Genomic DNA, 25,290 nt, shown 5'->3' with positions numbered 1-25,290 from the left:
TACAGATGGGTGAGAAGTTTAAAGAAAAGAAAAACACCCTGAAGCTCTGCTATGCTGTAAAGGTTTAGGGTTGTTAGCATGGCTTGGGCTCACTTTTCCCGTTAGAGGTTATGGTCACTGCAAATCAATACAGTGTTCTTCTCGCTGAATAACACTAGGAATATGGGAGGGAAGCATGGTGTATTTATACAGTAGGGATAGGTTAGAGCCAGAGAGGGAAGGCAAACAGATTACAAAAGAGCACTGTCCAATAAATAACCGAGCAATGGGAAGAGACCTAGCAGCGTGGACAACAAGTGCATGCAGTCATTTTCACTGAAACCTTATTCTTAGAGAGCAGATCATCCAGACTATCTGTAAGAACAGTAAGTAATTAATACGTTTTAAACTAAAAGCTTAACTACAATGCTGTTTTTAAAAGTCCTTTTAGTGCCTTTAATGTGAAAGTAATCACAGAGACGTTGTCCTATGACTCACCATGTTTACTCACTGTCAAAGCTCATGATCTGTTTATGAATTATTTCCTATTATTTTGCAAACTGCGTAGTGATTGCCTCAAAAGATTTATGACGTGAAAACAGCTATCTACAACCTATATAAAAACGACTCTGCATTTAGATCTATGGGAAAGACATTTGTAAATATTGTTGGAAATTGTGGAAATTTAACGACCGCATTGCTTCGAATTGCACCTGATGTCAGCAAGAACAGAGCGAACAGAAAACTTAATAACGGTGCGTTCTGTGTGTATTCCTTGTGATGAACTCCTTAATGTCATTGAAATTATTCTTTTTATACTATTTTATCATTTCCTTTGGTAAGTTGCTTTTGAAAAACGCATCAGCCGAGTGAGCAAATGTAATCGATTATATTTTATTTGAAATTTACAGTATATTACTGGAAATGTACATATAGTGTGTATACTGTAAAAAGTCATATACTGTACAATAAATGACAGAACCCTAGGCATAATGCATATTTGGCATATATTGCATTTAAGCCACTGTGAAGCTTATTTTTCAAACGAAATAATATAAATAATTCAGCTGCAATGTTATTTATCTCATGAGATTATCCCTGAAAATGTTTTTAACAAACTCAAACTTGCTTTATGTGCTGCAGGTATATTAAAATTAGCAGAATACAATTTATGTTGAAGATTCATTCTTATATTCTATATAATTTATTTTATTTAATTGGTACAGGCAAATCTGTGCACTCGAATTTATTAGTAATATTCCCCCAGGTTGGCAGTTGTTGGTGTAATTTTCACCAGATTTCAGCAACTCACCCCAATCACTCAGTCACAATATTTGAGGTTGATTATAAGTAACTACTGATGCCATTAACCTCCTACCGAGATCTGTGTCATGTATAATCATGCTGAGCCAGCCTAGCTGACCTCGATTTTGGAAGAGGAAAACATCTAACTGGCTTTGGCAGAGGTTTCATTATCAGTCACAGAGGCTTCGCTCTGTTTGAATAGGAACAGTGAGTAAAATTACCTGCATTTAGATCTATGGGAAAGACATCTGTAAATATCATTGGAAATTGTGGCCGAAAGCAAACGTTTCATGACGGCATGGCTTCCGAACTGTTGTTAAGGGAAAAAAAAGATCAACAGTTCTTCAGGCAGCTGAAAAGTCCATTTAAAAAAAAAAAGGTAATAAGTTATTAGAGCTCATACTAAATGTTTAGAAATTAAAACTAAATCTAAGATAAAACAAAGGCAGTCTTAGTAAACACAAAATACAGTTGTAATTATAATTATAATGTTATTTATTGAAGCAAAAAAGTTATCCAGTACCAACTGAGCCTGTGTGAAAATGTATTTGCCCCCCTAGTTACTAATCCCCCAAATCTATGAAACTGCATTCATAATGGGGTTTAGCTGGACTAGACTCAACCAGACCTGATTACTGCAAACCCTGTTGAACCACATCAACACTTACATTGAACTTTTTCAACAGCATGAAGTACATTAAAAGTTCTTACCCACTACGCCAAAGTTGACAAGGAAGAAGGTGATGGAAATACATCAGTCTGGGAAGGGTTACAAACCTATTTCAAAGGCTCTGCAGCTGCGGCTCGTCTGTGGGGCTGAGCCTCAACAAAATATTCAGCCACTTGAAAACATAGAACTCAATATAAACTTAATCAGAGTTTCTAGGCTATTTTAAGTCGTAAATTGAGATATGTTAAAAATTATCGCATGGCTTCGGTTGACAGATTGGCTATATTAATGATTGCACTAAGCTTGGCTATATTAATGATTGCACTAAGTGGGGCAGCTGGTCTTGGAGCCCTCCCGAGCTCAACAGCGCCCCACATTTTCCCAATGTAAATCTGTGGTGAAAAATGGAAATGCAGCACACTGTAACTGAGAGCCATATGGGTAGATATGAGACCGCCACGCTTGTTTTTACGTTACACGAACGTAGTTCTGGACAACGCTATATCATTCCGCATCAGCAAAGCATATGTGAGCCTGTGTCAGTTAAGCAAATGCATCAGATCGTGAAGATGGCGAGTGGCACAGATCATCCCACGTGTACTAGTGTCAAGTTTCTGTTACAGATCTCGTTTGACAAGCCAGATATAAAAATTGTAAACAAACAAAGGATAATGGTAGGTCATTCAACAGGACATTTTCCAGGTCATGGTACGACAAAGTCTTGGCTGTATGGTTGTGCTAAACAGAATAAAGTTTTCAGGTTCAAATGCTTGCTTTTCCATTCTTTAACAGGGGGACAGTGTAGCGTAGAGTGTGTGGAGTGGCGTCGGTGTGTGAGAGTTAAAGCACTTCTCTGAAAAGTCTAAAAAAAAAAAAAAAAACATGAATCTAGCCAAGCTCATCTTAGCTGTGCAATGAAACTAGCCATGTTTGGACAAGCTAATATAGCAGCACAGTTAGATGAGAGCTACAGTGTTGGTGTGCGAAACCACAATCTGCCCCACCTAAATTTATGGTCAGGAACCACTAATGAGGCTCTGGGACTCCAAAGAACCACAGTGAGAGCCGTTATCTCCAAATGGAAAAACTCGGCACAGTGAACCTTCCCAGAAGTGGCCGACCTTCCAAAATTCCTCCAAGAGCAAAGAAATGACTCATCCTGGAAGTCACAAAAGAGCCAAGGACATCAAAGAACCTACAGGCCTCACTTGCATCAATAAAGGTCACTGTCCATGACTCCACTATCAGAAAGACACTGGGCAAAAATGGCCTCCATGGAAGAGTGGCGAGGTGAAAACCACTGTTAACCCAGAAGAACATTAAGGATCATCTGAATTTTGCCAAAACATACCTCGATGATCCTCAAACCTTTTGGGAGAATGTTCTGTGGATTTATGTGTCGAAAGTGGAACTCTTTGGAAGACAGGGGTCCCGTTACATCTGATGTAAACCAAACACAGAATTCCACAAAAAGATCATCATACTTACAGTCAAGCATGGTGGTGGAAGTGTGATGGTGTGGGGTTGCTTTGTTGCTTCAGGACCTGGGCAACTTACAATAATTGAGGGGAACATGAATTCTGCTCTCTACCAGAAAATCCTCAAGGAGAATGTCTGGTCTTCAGTCTGTAAGAAACTCGAGCGCAACTGGATTATGCAGCAGGACAACGATCCAAAGCATCGGAGCAAATCCTAGTCCTAGAAGTAAGTGAAAGACTGATCTCCAGTTATCAGAAGCGTTTGATTGCAGTTATTGCTGCTAAAGGTGGCACAATCAGAGTTTAAGTTTAAGGGGGCAATTAGATTTTCACATGGGTGACAGGTGTTGGATAATTTTTTTTGCTTCAATAAAATAAATAAATAAATCTAAACAGTATTGTGTGTTTACTCGGGTTGCCTTTGTTTTACGTTGTATTTCGTTTGAAGATCTAAAACTATTTAGTATGAGATATACACAAAAACAGAATAAATCAGGCAAATACTTTTTCACAGCACTGTATGTGTGTGGTGTATTGTTCATTTGTTTATGTATTATTGTATTGCTATTGTAAAGCATCTTTGAGCTCTGGAAAGGTGCTATATAAATTAAGCTTATGGAATGTTCAGTATTGTGCAAGATTAGTTGGGTAGCTAGATAGGTAGATAGAGAGAGAGAGAGAGAGAGAGAGAGAGATACAAACAAGTCCACACAAATACCTGTAGGAGTACTCAGGATGGTGTGTGGGAGTGATCAGTTTCTGTGAAAGATGGTGGATGTGATTAGTTTCTGTGGGAGTGGTCAATGTGTGCGATTTACAAAAACAGTCTTACACACAACTATAATACAATGAGCTATTTCAAAATAACAACACAATAATGGGTGTAATACAACGCCTTCTTTTCCACTCCCTTGTAGTGACGTGACTATCCGAGAAGCTCTTCTCATCATCATCATCATTCACAGATTAACGGTAGGCTACTAAATCGAATCTTATCATATCATATTGTAGCAGACACAGCGGTTTTCTCAAAATATTGAATCCTTGGTTTATTAATTAAAAATTTTATGATATCGTGTGAAATCCTGAGGTTTACACCCCTGCTCCCTTATAACCGCTCTTTCATTTTAATTACTATAATCTGTTCACTCCAACGAAACTTCCTCATTCCATCTCAGTTTACAGGTGTTAGTGCACTTGAAAAGTTAAACATTAGAAGATACAGAATTTAATTAAAAGTGTTCCAAAAACAATGTTGTAGAATGGTTTAAACATATCCTTAGTTCATAACTAAGAGTTTCTTTTTACAAGCCAATACAAGAAACTGCTGATAGAAGGTTTTTTACTAAAGAATTCCTACACAAAGAGTTGACCCGGCTGCTATGGCATGGCATGCTTCATGAAAATGCGCAGTGTAAAAAAACAAACAAACAAAAAAAAAAACACATGAAAAATAAAATGAAAAGGAGAGCATTGCTAAATTTCATACATAAAAGCACTTATCTAACGCGCACATGGTCTGCACTCATATAGCGCATTAAAACCAAAGTGCTTTACACTGTGTCTCATTCACCCATTCACACACACACTCGCACACCAGTGGTAGCAGAGCTGCCATGCAAGGCAAGGCACTAACCTGTCATTGGGAGCAACTTGGGGTTCAGTGTCTTGCCCAAGGACACTTCGGCATGTGGGCCAGGAATCGAACCTCCAACCCTACGATTAGTGGACAACCCGCTCTACCACCTGATCCACAGCCGCCCATCAAAATATTTTCAGCAAATTGTCAGTAGAGACTATAAAGTATGTGAGTCATAATAAGAGAATTTGGGGTTTTTTTGTGTGTTTTATTAGAGTAACAAATGAGAGCATGAAGAGCAAAAAGTGGTGTGGTGCTAACATCAGGTGTGGGGCTAACTACCAGGGTGTAGTCATTGGGGCTGCTTAGTTTTTTTCAGTTATACTGAAGTATATCACTGAGAGTTGGAACAAAAGGACTCGTGCAATATAGGAGGTTATTGTTCAACTGTGAAAAAGTATAAAACTTATACAGTATAATATACTATAGAGCCATAATGATGAATGAATGAATGCTGGTGCAGTGAATAGATTGATAAAAATCTAAGTTGAGAGTATTGGATATACTGTACATCCTTACAGTACAAGTGTGGTGGTGTGGTGACATTCTTTACCACACTGTAAGTGGAGCAGATGATTACTGAAAGAGCTGCCAAGTGCCCTCACAGTCTCATGGATGGATAGGAGGTGTTGTTCATTTGGCTAATTTGGTTCAATTCCACCCACCTTCTTGAGAGAGTTCAGTGGGCAACCCAGGACGTCTTGATCAGATTGTCCAGTCTATTTTTTTTCACTTCCCCATCACATCATTGCAGAAAAGACTCCAAAGGATCTCAGTCTTCTCAGTAGGTAGAGCAGCTCCGTGATTTTACTCACAGACTACTGATCCAGTACAGGTTCCAGGATGCTGTGGAGCTGTTCACTCTAGCTCACACCATTTGATCACATAGTGGTGATGATGAACGTAGTGGTTGACTGATATGGGCGTTCAGTGGCCGATGCTGATGCTTATATTTACACAGAATCTCCTTTCACAACTGAACAATGTAATAAACAAATAAAAACGCAATATTTTTGAACATATGTTGCACTAAACCTAATTTCCTCTGCATTAAACATAATGATAATGGGGCTTTATTGGCCACATATACATTACAGCACAATGAAATTCTTTTCTTCACATATCCCAGCAAGATAGTTCCGATCAGTAACCCAGAGCTTTAACCACTAAACCACTACTTCCCCTTAAACACTAAACATCCCTCATGCACTTGTACACACTGCTTATGTAATAAATGGTGGCTAACTCAATTTAATTAACTCAAATGACTCAACTCTTTGAGCACTAGACATTCAGCCTTACCATTTGTTCTCTGGGAATTCCAATACCAGTGCTTTCTCTGAAGCATTTCATTGTGTTTGAACGCAGACAAAAACAGGAGCTTGAGCACTTTTATTAATCAGTCATGATTGCAGGCTGAATGGCCGATGCCAATTACATTAACACATTTAATATCGCCCAAATTAATCAGCCAGTGCGATTGATCAATCAATCACTAGTTGAACGCACCAGAGAAGTCAAAGAATCCTTACAGTGCCTCCTGACCAGACAGCAGGTAGATGACTGAATCATCCACCTCAATGTGTGGCTGGATCCATTGCTGGGCTGAATGGGGTTCTGTTTGAGCCTTCCCAGCATCTTCATCCGTGTGGTTTGGTGCTAAGGTCACCAGGCTGTAGTCATTGGGGATGTTCAGTTTTTGCTGCTGGCACCAGGCAGATCACAAGATCTTCCACAAGACTGTAAGTCTTGTACAGGAAGTTAGCATAGCTAACCTGCACATGCCCAAAGCACTCTGGAGCTGATGCCATCTGGTCAGTCCAATAGCCTTCCTCATGATGATCCTCATCAGCTCCTTCCTGCCATGGACAGTTGTGATGGACAGCTAGGACAGAGAAGAAGAGAAGGATTCATCGTCAGGAGGCAGGGCAGGGCATGGCAGGAGGAATGTTGGTAAACAGGTTCAGCTTGTTGTCCCACTCCACACTTCCCTCAGCGTGCCTGCCATTGTTCGCCATGTCACGACATGTACGTCATGTGTTCAAACATACGTGATGATTTTCAACATAAACTCCATTCTAACTGCAGGAGACTTTCTATGATTCACCCACATTTTATGCTGAAGTCAGTCCTCTGATCTTCTGCTTCATCCATTTATATATCCATCAGATATATCCATCTTTATCCCCCAATGCAATATCCACATACGTTTTGCCATACAGAGTGGCTCAGTAGGTTAGGACTAACCATTGAAAGCAATATCAAAACATTCTTTATGTAAGAAGCATTGTCTCTCAATGACAGGGCTCACTGTCAGGTAAGATCACTTGACAGCAGGAACTGCCTATAACATGGCCACACCCCGGACAAGGACAAAGAGAGAGACGGACGAATGGAGAGAGAGAGAGAGAGAGAGAGAGAGAGAGACAAGAGAGACGTGTCCGGTTGCATTAGAACAGGAGTAGTGTTAAAGAATGTGTCTTTCTAAATCCTATATAGAAGAAAGCTCCAAATAACCACTGAATATCGTGTATCTTTTATGGTGAAGACAAAGCAACTGGGAAGGATAAGCACAGAGAGGGACAAAAAGAGAAGGAACACAGGTACACAACTAGTAAAGAAGAGAGAAGAGAAGCGTGCCGAGTTTTAACTAAGACGCCTGCATTCCTTCAACTTTGAGCGCTGCCTTTCAGGTGCAGCAACAAGAACATGAGGGTGAGTCACTATTCCCCCATTCTCAATTCGTCAACTCAGTTCCTCATATCAGATGAACAGTAGTTAAAGATCAGGAGAAATCAGATGGAAGTTTAATGCTATAGTTTGATTTCAGGGCTTTACTGGTGTATAATACACACTGTTTACAAAGTTTCATTTCAAAAATGACAAAACTACATACAATGTTCATATATGTAGCAATATCGATCAATATAACTCAAGTAACATAATATTCTACTACGACAGAACTGCCTCTAACAACATTTAGATGACTTTACTTATCCTGAATGTATTTATATCTGTAAAGCTGCTTTGTGACATTAAATGTCCATTGTTTAAAAGCACTATGCAAATAAAATTGGATGGAATTGAATTGAATTGAATTGAATATTAAAGCAGTGAATCTCAAATTGGGGAAATCATTGCAATGACGAATGGGTTAGGGTTAAAACTTCTCTAACTCGAAAACAAAACAAGTAGCTAGACCTAAAAATAATCCCAACATGGACTTAGCGTATACAAATAAAATAGACTAAAAGTATAAGAATGAAAAAGCTCTATGGTTCTAATAAATAGCCAGAATATTACTCTACACATTCAATTAATGAGGCCAATTATGGAATAGTTTATAAAATAAATTTGTACTGAGGGGATCCATGGAATTAATTCTTCACACAGTCTTATGGATGAATATAATTAAATATACACTTTAAAGCTTTAGTTTTTCAGGAAGCCATTCCGTCAGTGACCTAAACGTCTGTGATGGCTGTATGCAAACAGTATGCAAAATAAAAACCTGCATATTTCACCTACAGCGCAGTGTACCTGCTCTAGGTGCAGGATCACACAGTGTTGTTCATTTTTTTTGAGTTTTGAACGGAGACCATTTCAAAGCTTTGTAATGAATGTTTCATGGGCACATGTTCAGAAATAAACACCTGGCTGATAGAAAGTACGGCGAATATATTTGCTGTTTTTAAATGAAATACAGAACGAATTTGGTTGCAGGACATCGTACCTGTTTGTTTGCCATGATGGTGTGTTTTGACAGTTTTAAAACCTGTTTTGGAAACACATGTGGGTGGCTGATTTGAGTCAATGCTGTATGAATGCCTTCTAAGAACATAACTAGAATTTGTCATTGCTTTGACTACCACTTGGCAACAAGACATTATTGCTAGCCACACATCGTTAACATGGCGATGCTAAAAGTTTCCACTCACTAAAACCAACCTGAACAAGTAAAAGTAAAAGAAAATGATGCTATAGCGATTTAATGCACCACAAAAACGAGACACAAAAAAGGAAAAACTTTCCTCAATTTTTATTGTAGTAGTGTCTTTATGGATATAAATATAATGTATTAGAATGTGTGTATATACATGGATATATATATATATATATATATATATATATATATATATATATATATATATATATATATATATATATATATATATACACACATATATATACACACACACACATTTTTTTTTATATATGTGTGTGTGTATATATATATATATATATATATATATATATATATATATATACACACACACACACATACACACACACACACACACACACATACACATATACATACACACACTTTGGAAGATGAAAAAAGAAGAAGAAGCTTTTATTTGTCACATATAAACTACAACATGGTGAAATTCTTTTCATCGCATACCCCAGCTTTTTAGGAAGCTGGGCTCAGATATGATACGGTACCCCTGAAGCAGAGAGGGTTAAGGGCCTTGAACCCCCGACTTTCTGATCAGTAAACCAGAGTAACCCAAATAAGTGTTATGGTCAAGACAGTTCATGTACTGTCACTAAAACAGGGAGCAAATGTTAGTGTAACATGAAAGAGATAAAAATACAACAGACATTTTTTCTTTGGATTCTGATTCTGATCATTCGCTCGGTTTTCTTGTTACTGTGTGAATGCAGAAGCATGAAATCTCACATCAGTCATAACCACAGACACTTGACTCAGGCTGAAAGCCATTCCATATACGATGCAGTTAGTACAAATGAAAAGCACGTATTAAATTTGCAGGTCCAAGCTTCCCTTGGTCTATGAGAAAGAACATTTTTTTTTATCAACCGATGCCATTGTGACTCAAAAAAACCAAGATGTCGCCGACTATTACTGCAGTAACGTCAGTTTAGATTAGATTAAATTAGATAATCAGATAGTTGTAACATGATCACAGCTCTGAGGCCTACAGCATTTAAACGGAAACTTTATTAAAGTTTTTTAACACATTCAAGAAGTGAGTTTCAGTTTGAATCTCTGAGTTTCTCTTTGTGGTCTGAACTCAACACAAACCTTGAGCTCATAACGAAACTAATTCTCTTATAGGTTCATATAATAAGAATGTCTAGTCCAAATCATTCCATTTTTCCAAGCTCCAGTCTTATGGGAAGGCTTGGCACTAGATTTTGGGGGCGTGGCTGTGGGGATGTGTGTTCATTCAGCTACAAGAGCGTTAGTGAGGTCAGGTAAACCTGGAGCTTGCTTTGTAGTGCTGGAACAGGATTGGGTTTCTAGGTTATACTGAAAGGAAATTTGAATGCACACAAATACATTGTAGACCAGCGTATGCTGCAAAAGTTGTGGGAAAATTTGTGGAAGAACCTCATATGGGTGTGACTATCAGGTGTTCACGTACTTTTGGCCATAGAGTGTTTTTGGAACCTGCCTGGCTTTAAAAGTAAAATGAACTGTAATGAGGTGCAGAAATCTTCTTTTATTATTTTTAAGGAGATTATTTAATAACATTCTTCTCGCATTCAGACGGCAGACTCGACGGCTGAAGACAGCTCTACTCCCTTAAACTCAAAAGAGCAAGGTAAAGTAGGTGTGGCCTTGTTGATCTTCAAACCTTCTACCTGCTAAAGATTTATATACTGTGTGCATATAGTGAAGAAGCTCTCTATTTGACTCGGTTCTCTCCCTCTGTCTAAGGTGGAGCCAGACGTGGCAAGCACAGAAAGCCGATGTCAGCCACAACGCCACGAGGGAACGACTGTGCATTGAGGAAAAAGTTCCTCATCACTATCCTCTGTGTAGTGGTCATTTTGGCCATCCTGGCAGTGGCTGGATATTTAAGTGAGTATGTTTATCATATTATTTCATCACATTCATAATCACAATCATTTCATGCGTTAACACGTTCTTCTTCTCTCTTCTCTCTTTTATTGCCGTGACTTAGTCGCCCAACTCGTTCAAAGTAAGTATTTCTACTGCTCCAAGTCACTGAAGTTCATTCCCCTGGAGAAAGCCTGCGATGGCAAAGCGGACTGTGCAGGAGGAGAGGACGAGACTTCGTGTATCTCCCATTTCACAAGCAACACAACGTTTCCCGGTAAGACGTAGTGTTGCATCAAAAACACACACATTCAAATGTTCATACGCATTGTCACACGTATACCACTACTACCTGCATAAAGTCAGAAGAGCCTTTAGGGTTTAAAACCAGTCAAGTCTAGTCTAGGTGGGGCTAGATGACTGCAGCATTAGAACACCAAGGACCCAGAGATCCAGATAAAGATAATGAGCTTGTGGAACGACATTTTCAGGCTTGTGCCCTTAAATAAGTGCTGTTGCATAACATCAAGAATAACGTCTGCTCTAAATTCATGGAACGGAATCATCAAATTTCCTCCAAATATAATTTCAGAAGAGAAATTAGATCAAAAGTTTCTTCACTGTAAGCAGAACCATATAAGCAATTAATTATAAAAAAAAATAACTAATAGAAAATTATACTAAGTTGGTATAGAGATTTAATGTGTCTACTGTAAAGGGTTAGGGTTATTGTAGTATTGCTTTATAACCATGAATATAAATATGTATAAACATGTGGCTATAATTTGGAAGATACTACTACTAATAATAATAATAATAAAATATTTAAGTGAGGTATGTCACATTCTGGCCCAGGAGTGAGCATCATATCTCACTTTAACGAGGTTCTACTGCAGACGGCTGCAACAATTCCATGACGTTTATATTTTCTGAGTTTTTTTTCCCGACACACTTCACCATCTCAAACTGTCCTTATACAGAGGTATTGGTTTTACTCTCTGAGTGTCTGTGGTCTGAGCTCGCTCTGGCTATTGAGAACAATAAGTAGCACAACACAACACTGTCATCTAGTTTCATTTATAAATACACACATAAACCTGTAGTCCAAATCACTCCATTTGTCTGCAAAATTAATCTAGTAATCATTTTCATTTAGAAATGTTATACATACTGAGAAGTGCGAATCAGATATATTCGGTAACATTTCTTTTATATGATAGAACACAGTGCGCATGCGTTATTAAATATACAATACGGTACAATATACAGTATAGAACAAATCAGAAAACATAAATCTCTTCAATGCATTTTCTGTTTTGAGTGAAGTGCAGTGAACTGAATGGTTAATACTAATATCACACACCCTGTTTTTCAGAATAAACTACTGCTTATTTTACACCAGAGGCAATTCACTGCATGTGACAAGCTGCAACCGTTCAGCTTTTTATTACACCGGCATGCTGAGCATTCATTTCTGAATCGTTTTGTGTTGTTTTAGAAAATATTGTGTCTGTTCTAACCATCAGATTATCCTAAACATGCATCACCACTGAAAATGATTGTGTACGGTTCTTTAATCTTACACTTTGGTACCAGTTAGAAACGCTTTTTACAGTGTCTGCTGCAACTGTATGTCTACAGACTCGGTTATAGCTGCTGCGCTGGTTAGATTTTGGACGTACACTGCACAACATAACGTTATACAGTCAGGTGGTGACCATGTGCTACACAATACGTTTGGCAAACAGGTAACGCAACAGCAGGTGAAGCTGAATGAGATAAAGGGTCAGGAAAACAATGACACCAGTTTGAAATCCAGGATAATGCTCAGAAAATGACATTGCAGAATTCACAAAGAACAGATGACCCTGGTGTGTTCATTTATCATGGAAACAGGTAGTGAGCTGGAACTGTATAGCAGAGGTCACGCCCTCTGCTGGCGGCGAGGGGTAATGTCCTGGGCTGGTCTTACACATCATGAATCAGGAATAATTTATGTTGTAATGTTAAGTGTACTGGACGTGATGAAAATATGGTGAAATAGGCTTTAATTGGCCAATTGCACTCTTAATTGTAGCATGTGATGTGCACTATACTGTACTGCTGTCGATTCATGACAATTAAACTCAAGATATTCTTTACAGTAGTAAAGTATTATTCAGTTGTTTTGAGTCTTTACCTTATTCTTGTTTGCATATGACCCTGTAAGTCTAAGCTTCATGTTTGTTTTTATGCTGTACGGTAGGACAATTGTGGGGAAATGTACGTCCGCATTTTCTTTTCTTCTTTTTTTGGGCTGGACGGAGGGACACCTGCTTGTTTTACAGGCGTAATATAGTTTAAAAAAAACTCTGACTTCCTAGCACCCGATATCACAGAAAAAGCGAGCAGTGAAATGAAATTACGAAAATCTGTTGAATAAGAGGATATAGTACGTGTTATAAATGAGCACTCGCTCATCTCTCTATGTACTTTTGTTACATGTTGCCTAAAACTAAACATCAGAGCCCATATCTGAGGTACCTGAGGAGATTTATTGACAGGATCATAGAGTAGTTAGAATATGAATATGAGCTGAGCTGCTCTGTACCCTGACTAAGACCTTAGAGAGAAAAAAACTTTCAAAATGTTGAAGCCTAGCAAAAGAATCCCATCTTTTCAAGCCTGATGTCAGCAATAAGCATGGCTCTCGTTCATCTCTCAATCTAAATCTGTTTTCCCATATCTGGGACACACCTCTTCAAGTCAAGTAGGCTTTATTGTCATTGCTCTCATATACCTCCAGGATCTTATTCAGTTATCTCTGTGTTAGCATTGTAGTGAAAAGGCTCATTACTCAAAGCTTTCCAACACAGTGCGCGCTAGTACCCTCTGGTGGTCAAAACTGTAAAGTGCATCTGTTAATGTGAGTGACGTTGCAGATTTTTGGGCTACCACCAACACACCTGTGTTGAAGTAATTGAAAACATTGGAAAACATTTTTACCCAAAAAGAATAAAGGCAGCTGGAAACACTAAATACTGTTTTAAGCATAAATAAATAAAACAGGCACACGGCTACAATAGTTTACATCTGTGTTTTTAGCAAACCTATTGACATGTAACCTTCATTCACATATGAACACACATAGGAACCTAACCCTAGGACTACACCCATTACTTTATAGGCAAGGTTCATTGTTGTATTGTAATTATTTATACATTCAGTTCAGTTGTATGTTTTATATTCTAGGCAAGGCTAAGCTTTTGTACATTGATTTATTCATCCGTTCATCCTCAGTAGCCACTTTGTCTGGGTCATGTTTGCGGTAAATCTAGATCCTATCCCAAGAACAATGGGCACAAGGCGACATCACAAGCTTTTAACCTTTAATATAGTATATTTCTGACACATAGCCAAAGTTTCGTTGTTGATAATAAGTCTAAATTATTTCCTAAAGTTCCTACGTTTCCAAACTTCAGAACACACTCTTTTCTTTGCTAATTACAGATGTATAAAATGTCTCTACGTCACTTAAACACATTGGGCAGCCCTCAAAGCAAACACTTGGGTTTGAGCTTCTTTTGAAACAGATTCCAGAGCAGTCCTGTGATTGCTTTCATGGATACATTAGTTTTTCCCTCTTAATATCCACTTGCTCACATTTGATTGGCTCATCCAGTTCTTTCCTCATTACAAACGTAGTGACACTGCAGGATATTTCCAAATAACTGAGTTTGTTTGCTTGTGTGTCTGTGTTGTGGTAAGGAATTATTGTTTAAGGAATTATTTGTTGGATGGTAAACAGCAGATGTGATCGGATTGAGCTGGTGTAATGCCGTATGGTTTTATTACAACAGCAGAAATCAAGTGAATGTGACAAATTTTTCATTATCAATAACAGATCCCTCAACTTCATTAACATTGGTAGAGATCATGATCATTCATAGATGTACAGGTTCATCTCAAAAAAATTTGAATATCGTGGAAAAGTTCATTTTTTCCCCGTAATTGAATTCCAAAAGTGGAACTTTCATATATTCTAGATTCATTGAACTTTTCCCTGACATTCAAATTTTTTTGAGATGCACCAGTATAACATTAACAAACTAATTGGTTGGAGATGTCACGGGGGTTGTCCCGCTACATCATTTATTGCTGCCTAAAACAATGTAAGAATTCAGGAATACAGCACTGCTGTGACCTGAAGCTCAGTCCGATGCTTTGGGACACATTAGCAATAGCTACTGAATGTTCATGGAATTGTCTAGCTAACATGTCTTTTACTGTGTCTCTGCAGTTCGGTTGGCCACGAATCTCTCCGTGCTTCAGGTATATAATGCCACTGAAGACAACTGGAGAAGTGTGTGTACAGATGGCTGGACAGTGAAACACACGATATCAGCATGTCAGCAGCTGGGATACACAGTGTGAGTATGAACACTCACAACTTAACACAATGCAAAATTTAGTGACGCACTTCACATATCACATGTTAATTTTTTATATGATAATGACATGATGAATATTGGCCTATACTTGATTAATGATCAAATCGCAGTGACCAAGCCGATTCTCGGCCATCATCGGTTATGATATGGAAAATAATATGGGACTTGCAAGATCTGTGTTGTCAGTCAACATTAGACACTTTCATGTAATATGTTGCAGTAAAATCCATTTTAAAACTAAAAATATGTAAAAAAAAAAAAATAATAAGTCCAATCTACAGATCCACTTTTAAAAAATGTATTTAGAAAGACATGAAACTAAAATGATCTGCAACTTATTCGACCACCCCCCTTCTCCCTGTGTCTCTGTTTTTCTCCATCAGTAATCCTGAACATAAGACAGTCCCACTGACCGATCTGTCGTCTGATCTGAAGACGTTTTTTTCTGCTGTGGGACCAGACGCCACGAAGCCGATTTCCTCCAGCGTATCAAATCAGTCAGTAATGAATCATGAGTTCACTTTACTCCCATACACATACACATATATCTTATATATCTATAAACCTGTATCTTCATCATCATCTTCATTTGCCACCATGCTAGTACAGTTCATTCAGGAATGTCTCGTGATATCACTTTCTATATGGTTGTTATTATTTACCTACACACCTGCAAAGTGTAAATGTCACGTGTGGATTATATCTACATGCAGGACAGGGCAGTTACGACATCTTTTCTTCTCTCCTCTAGAATAACATGCAGTTCAGGTTCAGTAGTTTCTTTATCCTGCTCAGGTAAGTTATTGTTTAAACATAACAATAAAGTAATAGTAAAATGATGTGTATGAATAGACTTCACTGCAATTTTCTCCATACACACCCGTATCACCATGAAATGTAGAGTCCAGTATTTATGTTATTTTTGTTCTACAAAACAAATGACGTGGTGAGAAAGGGAGTGTATCTTCATTATTTTGGTCAGCCAATTTCATTAGACACAGCTAACTTCAGCTACACACTAACTAAATACAGAGTCAGTCCTAATTATTTTCTTCATAGGAAATAAGAACAATTGTGACTATACAATGCATATTTTATATATATATATATATATATATATATATATATATATATATATATATATATATATATATATATATATAATATTCATGCACATAAATACTATATTAAAACGATCTCCATATGTGTGGCACATCTATCCTTTAAATGCTCAGTCCAGTTCAGAAGTCAGATAGTACGAGTCTGATCTCTACTGGCATCGGAGCCATACTAAGAGAGGGAAAAGAAACATTTCATACCTGCTTCAGTAGATTTCATCTCAGGGTGTGATTGTGTTTTTGCTTGTAGACTGTGGGCCATTGGTACAGAAGAGCAGGATTGTAGAAGGGCACAGTGCACTCATTGAGAACTGGCCATGGCAGGTGAGCCTGCAGCAGAACGGCCAGCACTCGTGTGGAGGCTCGGTGCTGTCTCCAAAATGGATCATCACTGCAGCCCACTGCTTTACAGGGTGATTGCGTCAACTCTGCCTTCTCATATGCACAGTCCTGGATGCTTGCATGGAAATAAGCGATGTTTTTTTGTTTTATAACTGCATTTATTATTATTATTATTAGCATTGCAATGTCATTTGGGGGAAAATGTACTATGTTTTTTGGATTTTGTACAATTAGCATTTAGAGCAGTGTTCTCCAAGCCTCTTCCCCAGGGAGATCGTCCTTCCTGCAGTTTTCATCTCAAACCATATTCTAACACTCCTGTTTTACTTGATCAAGAACTTATTAAGGCTTCTAACTATTAGATGGTCAGGTGGGCGCCATAATAGTTGGAGCTAAAGTCTCCAGGAAGGTAGATTTCCAGGAACGGGGTTGATCTTGCTCTTTTTAGCATGAAATTTTATCTGAATATCTGTATCCCTCTGATTTTTCTCGAGCAGCAGGGCAGAGGTAAGCAGATGGCGGGTGGTGGCAGGCAGTACATACATGACATCACTAGGGGGCTATGCTGTGGATAAAATCATTGTGAATGGAAAGTACAACAAACAACTCAACGATTACGACGTGGCAATGATGAGACTCACAAAACCACTCACTATACAAGGTAGGATTGGGGGTCGCAGCATTCATTCACTTTCCAACAAACACGCAACTAATTACTTTGGCTTCAAATACTTATTGTCTACTGGAACAAACATGATGTACTCAAATCTACGTAGTGATAAAGTTGGATTACAAATTAATAAATTCATTCTGGCTCTGCATCAATTAATTTGCCAGTAAGCCTAGGTTAGTTTGGATCTTAGTTTAATCCTCCCAAGCTTTCACTATTGTAGTATCAGGGATGCAGGAAGTGGTGGTGCTGATGGTCTCCATGCTAAAACAATAATAAAAAGATATATACAAATGAAGAAATAGGCTAAACAAACTATAAAACTGAGTATTTGAGTACCTTATACTCAACACTGGCATGCTTTGTAAGCTCTATTTCAGACCATCAGACATTTCAGTCTTCAGTAGTTGAATGAAATCAAGATTTGAAGAGAATCCTTGAAAGGTGTTTGGATATTAGCACACTCACTCTCCAATGGGGTTCGATGTTCATCTCATAAAATCTGGAGAGGTGCATGGCAATGCCCAGGTGGTAGTTGCAGGTGACATGTCTCTCAGTAGTGTCCATGAGGATTAAACACTATTTATAAAGTCCACAATAGGACTTGGGCTTCTATCTCATTCGTAGGCTGTGGTGATGAACCCTCACTCAGTAATCCCAAACCCTACTTAGATATATATTGTACCATATGAACAGCTGAGCTTATGCCCAAATAGCCACTGTGGGTCCCAAATAGTGATGATTTATGGTGATAAGGCACGTACTGCACTTACGGCAGGGAACATTCTACCTGTTGACCCCTGTAGGATGGAGGGAACCTACTCTGGCTGTATGCATTTTAAAGGAACCCAATGATTTGAAATGCGCAAAAAGCTCATATTGATGCATTTGAGAGAACTCAAACGTTTAATTGCTGCAAAAGGAAGGGATTCACACTGAGGGGGTGTGTTCAGCAGTTTTTTTTTAATCATTATTTTCAAATAACTCCTAGTACATTTAAATCTAAAAATATTTTATTTTATTTCTGTAAAAGGTCACTTCAAAAGGAGAAAAAAATATATCCCAGTCTGATGTATAATTAAATTTGTTGCTCCAATACAACAGAAAGAATCATCACTGGGGGCGTGAATACTTCCTGGAAGCACCGTACCTTAATGAATTATAAAACAACACTTTTTCTCTTAAATGCAGGAGTTTTTAGAGAGGAAAAAAAAAGCTAGGGGTTATGGATCATTTAAATGCAAACAAATGAACAACAGAAAATTTCCCACTGTAGTAATGTTCTATTATTTTCAAATAACAGTTTTAATAGTAATTCTGTAAACCTTTATTTCTTATAATCTTATAATTCTTCTAATACTTGTTTCTTTTTCTCTAATCCTGTTTAGAACAGAGTAATGTTAAGAGTGACGGTGAAATAGTTTGCAAAAGTTTTGATCTTTTATTGTTGTTAATTCCCCGTAGCCACGGTGAAACCAGTGTGTCTCACACCTCATGATCTCGGACTCAAAGGACGAACCCCACTGGTGATAACTGGCTGGGGCCATCTGCAGGAAAATGGTAGCTTCACAGTATTTATTTCCTAACAGCTATACACTTTTTCAAAATTTTGCTTTTCATGCTTTTTTCTTTATACTATTTGTGGATATTGAATGAAATCTATCTATATATACATACACATATATATATATATATATATATATATATATATATATATATATATATATATATATATATATATATATATATATATATATATATACATATATATATACATATATATATATATATATACATATATATATATATATACATATATATATATATATATATATATATATATATATATATATATATACACATATACATATATATACATACACATATATATATATATATATATATATATATATATATATATATATATATATATATATATATATATATATATATATATATATATATATATATATACACATATATATACATACATACACACATTTACACTCATGCAGCCCCAGACCATGACCCTCCCACCACCATGCTTGACTGTAGGCAAGACACACTTGTCTTTGTACTCCTCACCTGGTTGCCGCCACACACGCTTGACACCATCTGAACCAAATAAGTTTATCTTGGTCTCATCAGACCACAGGACATGGTTCCAGTAATCCATGTCCTTAGTCTGCCTGTCTTCAGCAAACTCTTTGTGGACTTTCTTGTGCATCACCTTTAGCAGAGGCTTCCTTCTGGGACGACAGCCATGCAGACCAATTTGATGCAGTGTGCGGCGTATGGTCTGAGCACTGACAGGCTGACCCCCCACCCCTTCAACCTCTGCAGCAATGCTGGCAGCACTCATACATCTATTTCCCAAAGACAACCTCTGGATATGACGCTGAGCACGTGCACTCAACTTCTTTGGTCGACCATGGCGAGGCCTGTTCTGAGTGGAACCTGTCCTGTTAAACCGCTGTATGGTCTTGGCCACCGTGCTGCAGCTCAGTGTCAGGGTCTTGGCAATCTTCTTATAGCCTAGGCCATCTTTATGTAGAGCAACAATTCTTTTTTTCAGATCCTCAGAGAGTTCTTTGCCATGAGGTGCCATGTTGAACCTCCAGTGACCAGTATGAGGGAGTGTGAGAGCAATGACACCCAATTTAACACACCTGCTCCCCATTCACACCTGAGACCTTGTAACACTAACAAGTCACATGACACCGGGGAGGGAAAATGGCTAATTGGGCCCAATATGGACATTTTCACTTAGGGGTGTACTCACTTTTGTTGCCAGCGGTTTAGACATTAATGGCTGTGTGTTGAGTTATTTTGAGGGGACAGCAAATTTACACTGTTATACAAGCTGTACACTCACTACTTTACATTGTAGCAAACTGTCATTTCTTCAGTGTTGTCACATGAAAAGATATAATCAAATATGTACAAAATGTGAGGGGTGTACTCACTTTTGTGAGATACTGTATATATATATATATATATATATATATATATATATATATATATATATATATATATATATATATAATTTCCATTTCTCTATCTCCTTTATCCAGGCCAGCTGTCATCAGATCTTCAGAAGGCCGACATTGAGTTCATAGACAGTGCTCAGTGTTCTGACATTTATGGTGCTGGCATCACTTCGAGAATGATTTGTGCAGGGTTTCTGCAGGGCAAGGTGGACGCATGCCAGGTAAACTCCTTTCTTTCTGAAATGGCTCTCATCAGCCTATTTATTTTTATTTATTCGTTCATTTCTCTATTTATTTTGGCTTTTACTGGGCCACTTTAAGAAACGAACCAGTTTTCTGCACAGTCGCCTTGAAAGCTAGGGTTAGGGTTATTGGAGGCAATTTAGGGTAAAACAGTGAATTACCTGAATGCATAAGTGCTACTTACTTGGAAACCCACAACCCATCTGACATTGATTCTTGATGTTATTCTTGTTCTCTGCTAAACCGTAGAGCATACAGATAAGAGACTGGGTCAATAGATGATACTTCCTCATGCTACTCAGGCAAAAGAATGAACCTGATGGGCCTGATGGTGGCATTATTGTGCAGCGTTTTACTTTTCGGACTGAAACGAGTCTTACTGGCAAAATCCTTTTTTCTTCTTCTGGTTCCTTGGCCAATCGCAATTCAGACATTTAAGATTCAGCGTTTTAATTTGTACTCTTATTGTCAAAAACAACAGCAGCTTAAAGAAACAGCAGCTGGTGAGGAGTTGTTATTTTTTATATAGAGGAAGCACAGCTGTGTGTTATATACACACACATTACATATTACACACAGTGTCTGGCAAAATTCCTTCTCTGGAATTCATCAGATTTGTCTGAATACCAAGTGATAAATAAACAATATTCTCATATTTTTAATGCAAACTCTTGCATTTATTAATATATTATTGGTCAGCAAGAAAAAAAAAAAAAACCCTGAAAAATGCTGCTTGCGTAAGTTTTCAACCTCCAGACGACATTAAAACAGCTCCAAAACCACCTGTCAAAGTTGAAGAGATGGTCAGTATGAAGGAAAGGAGCATTCTAAAGAAATAAAAGAAAGGTAATAGAATTTCATAACTCAGGAATAGGGCGTGAAATTCTATCTAAGAGGTTGGACATCCCGGTAAGCGCTGCTGCTGGATCGATCGCGAGGAAGTGGAGGCTGTATGACACTACCCGAGCACTAGTTAGTCAAGGTCTCGGTGCAAAAACAAGAACGAGAGGAAAGCCACTGTGAGGACTAGAGCCGCTCTGAAGGAGTTACAGAGGCAGAGAGTGAAGGTGCACCAGACAAATATTTCAAGAGTTCTGCGTAATTGAGGACTGTTTGGGAGTCTGGCTAGAGAGAAGAGTCGTATGAAAGCATGAGAGAGACCCAGTGAAGATCTGTTTTTTTCTGTGTGATGAAACCAAGATTGAGTTTCAAAGTCCCATGTGTGGTACAACTCTAACACAAGGTCCAACCATTCAGCAGGACAGTAATCCCCAACACAAGGCCAAAGCAATGCAGGAGCGGTTAAAATCAAATAAGTGGGCAAGTCAAAGTCCAGATCTGAATCCCAGTGAGAATCTGTTGCACTTTTGTGCCAACCTGAAGAACCTGGAGCATATCTGTAACGGCTCATTCACAGGGACTTGTACAGCAGACGCTCCACATAATCTAAGACTATTAATAAACACAGCCAATCAGCTTCGCTGTCCCACGAGAGCTCAAAGGACATTTCATTCCGGGCTTTTGAATTAAAATCGTGGGCATTTGTCTGCGCTTTTGTTTAATTTTCAGTGTCTTCTCCAAGTATGAGCATCAAAATACTCTTTTCAAAATCGGGTCAACATTTAGCAGTTTCTGCTATTGCATGCCAAAATGCCACTAAGCTGCTAGAAGGAAGGAGGAGGAAGTGACCTCTAGTGAAACAGTCTTATACATTGTGTGCAACAGAACATTATACTTACATGCTATTTTCAGTATTTACAAATGACAAAAATAAAATAATTTTCTAGTGTGTACTCAACTAACCGATACCACAGCTCCAAGCGATTCTGGTTTGAGATGTCAATCATGTTCATACCGTTTCAGTGATTAGCAGCTGGTTATCAGGTTCTGCTCCTGTTTGAGAAATCTCCCAATCATCATATGGAGAAACCGTGTGTCTAGGCAGGAAATAAAGAAGAGTGCACTGTCCAATAAACATTGAGATATTTTTTATGCAAAACCCACCTGCGCACACTCTCATTTGACCCCGAGATGGTCTCAAAATGACCATTTGCCATATTGACAGGTAGACTCAGACCAAGATTCTGAGGGTATGTGCAAAATTTGTGGTAACTGTGAACTGATTGGTTAAGACATTGCTGCTCTCAGCCAATCAGCTTTCTGCAGGGAGGTTAGCATAGAATCTCCTTCATGGAACTTAAACAATATGTTCAACTAAGGTCTCTTTATCTCTCTCTCTCTCTCTCTCAGGGTGACAGTGGAGGTCCTCTGGTGTATCAAAATGACCGCTGGAGGTTGGTAGGAGTGGTGAGTTGGGGTGTAGGCTGTGCCAGACCAGGCCTACCTGGTGTTTACTCTAACGTGGATCCAATGCTCAACTGGGTCTACACAGTCATGGAGGTAATCTTATGTTTATCTATACATCTATAGTTAAAAGAAAGAATCACATTAAAATAAGATCTGACCAAGAATGAAATCGGTCTAACTGTTGCTCATCCGTTTTCTTCAGCAGATGTCCTGAACCAAAGCCGAAAAGAGGACATCGTACAACATATGACTACAAACGCAAACATTACGTCAGTGCAATGCAAACTATTAATTCCAAGTAAACTCTGAGGAGGTTCTTATGCACGAACAACATACGTAGTAAATGCACAACCGGCAAAAACGGAAAGGTTCTGATGCACTCAGGATCTGAGCTTTAGAACTGGTGCAATTCTGTGTCATCTTCTCAGGGATCATTTTAATCTAATAGGCAGTAGTTGTGTAGTTCTGTAAATGCAATTCATTATAAGACTTGAATAATATTAGCTTTATACTGAGTATTAATCAATGGTTTTGTAAATTGACTACTGGAGATCCACGTTGGTGCTTTTACCATTGAATTGCTGATAAGGGGCATTTATTTGTAATAGTAAACATGACTGTGTTTCTTCATTTGCATTTTAATAATTGAAGTTTTGGGATCAGTGGGCTTAAATTATAAATAGAATACACTTATGAGGATTTGGAGTCAGGATGTTATTATTGCACATGTGGCTTATGGCTATACATGATCTCTTATCGACTCGGAGAACAAAAATCAATTCATCGTGCATTTGTAATATTTAATATTTCAATATTTGATCATGTTCGTTTCGATTTCAAATTTCGGAACGTTTCACGCTTGCCAAAATAAGCTCACACTGTTTTTCATGTCATTCTGGCTCAAAACTCTCATTCGGTGTGCGATATGAAAGGATCTTCATTCCACTGCGTTTGTATTGTACATATTGTAAAATTTTGAGACAAATTTTGTCTCATATACTGTTTTTTTTTTTTTTTTGGTTTGTTTTCAACATGTGTAAAAAGTGAAATGTCTGTGCAAATACTGTATTCGATAAATTATGTAATTTAAAAGGATGAACGCCGTGTAATATTTTCTTCCCAAACAAATACATAACATGTACAATCTCATACGGACGTTATGAATGACGACACAATAACGTTTTTTTTATGAAAATTTTTTATTTCTTATATTCTTTTTAGAGTTCGATTCAGCTACTGAAGTGCATAGTAAAGGAGAATGACAGACAGTGTTACAGAGAGAGAAGCTGATTGCACGATGGCTTTTCTAGAGTTCATGTCGATGAGGTTTAGAAGCATTTTCAAAGGCAATGAGGACAGATATCGTGGAGAAGCTGTTACTCCAGTGTTCGCCACACAGACACACTCAGAAGCTCTATTTAAAAACCAAAAAAAAAACCAAAAAAAAAACCTGAACGTTCTTCAGAGGACCTGTGCAATAAGGGAAGAGTTCTCAACAAGCTACCAGGTTGTTGTTATTTTTTAACCATGTTCAGTGCTGTGTGATTAAAAACATTTTTAAATTGTGTACTCTGCGTACTGCACGTGTTACTACAGTATAGAATCGTTTTGCTCCATCTTGAAACATCAGTATAAAAAGAGAGAGTGCTCTCTGGAGTGGAATGTGTAGCGTGGAAAGCAGATCTCACCTAGTTGTGGCTTGGCAGTGCGAGAAGGATCTGTTCCAGCAGTGAAATCCAGTTTTTCATTTCATAATCTCATGATTTCGCTGCTCTACTGTATATTAAGGTCGAAGTGTCTTGTTTTGCTGGAGAAGAAGAAGTGTGCCCATTGGAAATTCGGCGTTTTAGATTTAAAAAATGTAGCTTTATATTTTCAGGCACACAATATTTAGCTATTTGTATTTTTTTGGCAGGATTCACATACATCAACCCCATATTGCACAGGATGCACTGTAAAACCGGATAAGTTCATTTAACTCAAAAAAAAAATTGAGGAAACTAATTACCTCGAAATTTTTAAGATGATAAATCAATTTCTTTAAGCCAAATACACTTAAATATAACAAAAATTTATTTTAAATTATAGAGTTCATTTTTTTGTTATATTTAAGTGTAACAAAAATTAATTTTAAATGACAGATTTAATTATTTGTTATATTTAAGTGTAACAAAAAAATTAATTTTAAATTACAGAGTTCATTTTTTTTGTTATATTTAAGTGTAACAAAAATTTATTTTAAATGACAGAGTTCATTTTTTTGTTATATTTAAGTGTATTTGACTTAAAGAAATTAATTTAACA

General features: G+C 37.8%; 1 protein-coding gene across 4 annotated transcripts; it reads left to right on the top strand.

Moving 5' to 3' along the window:
- Nucleotides 1-214: 214 nt before the first annotated feature.
- Nucleotides 215-24,085, top strand: tmprss4a (transmembrane serine protease 4a). Of its 4 annotated transcripts, XM_053646410.1 has the most exons (14): nt 215-365; nt 4,350-4,404; nt 10,593-10,647; nt 10,764-10,907; nt 11,011-11,163; nt 15,166-15,295; nt 15,700-15,813; nt 16,068-16,111; nt 16,685-16,847; nt 17,274-17,437; nt 18,911-19,006; nt 20,521-20,657; nt 22,930-23,079; nt 23,189-24,085. In XM_053646410.1, the coding sequence occupies exons 4-14, from the start codon at nt 10,796-10,798 to the stop codon at nt 23,198-23,200; spliced, it is 1,275 nt and encodes a 424-aa protein (XP_053502385.1). In that variant the 5' UTR covers nt 215-365; nt 4,350-4,404; nt 10,593-10,647; nt 10,764-10,795; the 3' UTR covers nt 23,201-24,085. The 4 variants fall into 4 exon arrangements, with proteins under 4 accessions (XP_053502385.1, XP_053502384.1, XP_053502383.1 ...); XM_053646409.1 differs by lacking the exon at nt 4,350-4,404; XM_053646408.1 differs by lacking the exons at nt 215-365; nt 4,350-4,404 and adding an exon at nt 7,455-7,786 and having other exon boundaries at nt 23,192-24,085.
- Nucleotides 24,086-25,290: the final 1,205 nt, after the last annotated feature.

This window comes from Ictalurus furcatus, chromosome 17, assembly GCF_023375685.1.
Source record: "Ictalurus furcatus strain D&B chromosome 17, Billie_1.0, whole genome shotgun sequence".
NCBI lineage: Eukaryota > Metazoa > Chordata > Actinopteri > Siluriformes > Ictaluridae > Ictalurus > Ictalurus furcatus.
This window is presented reverse-complemented; position numbering and strand designations above follow the sequence as displayed.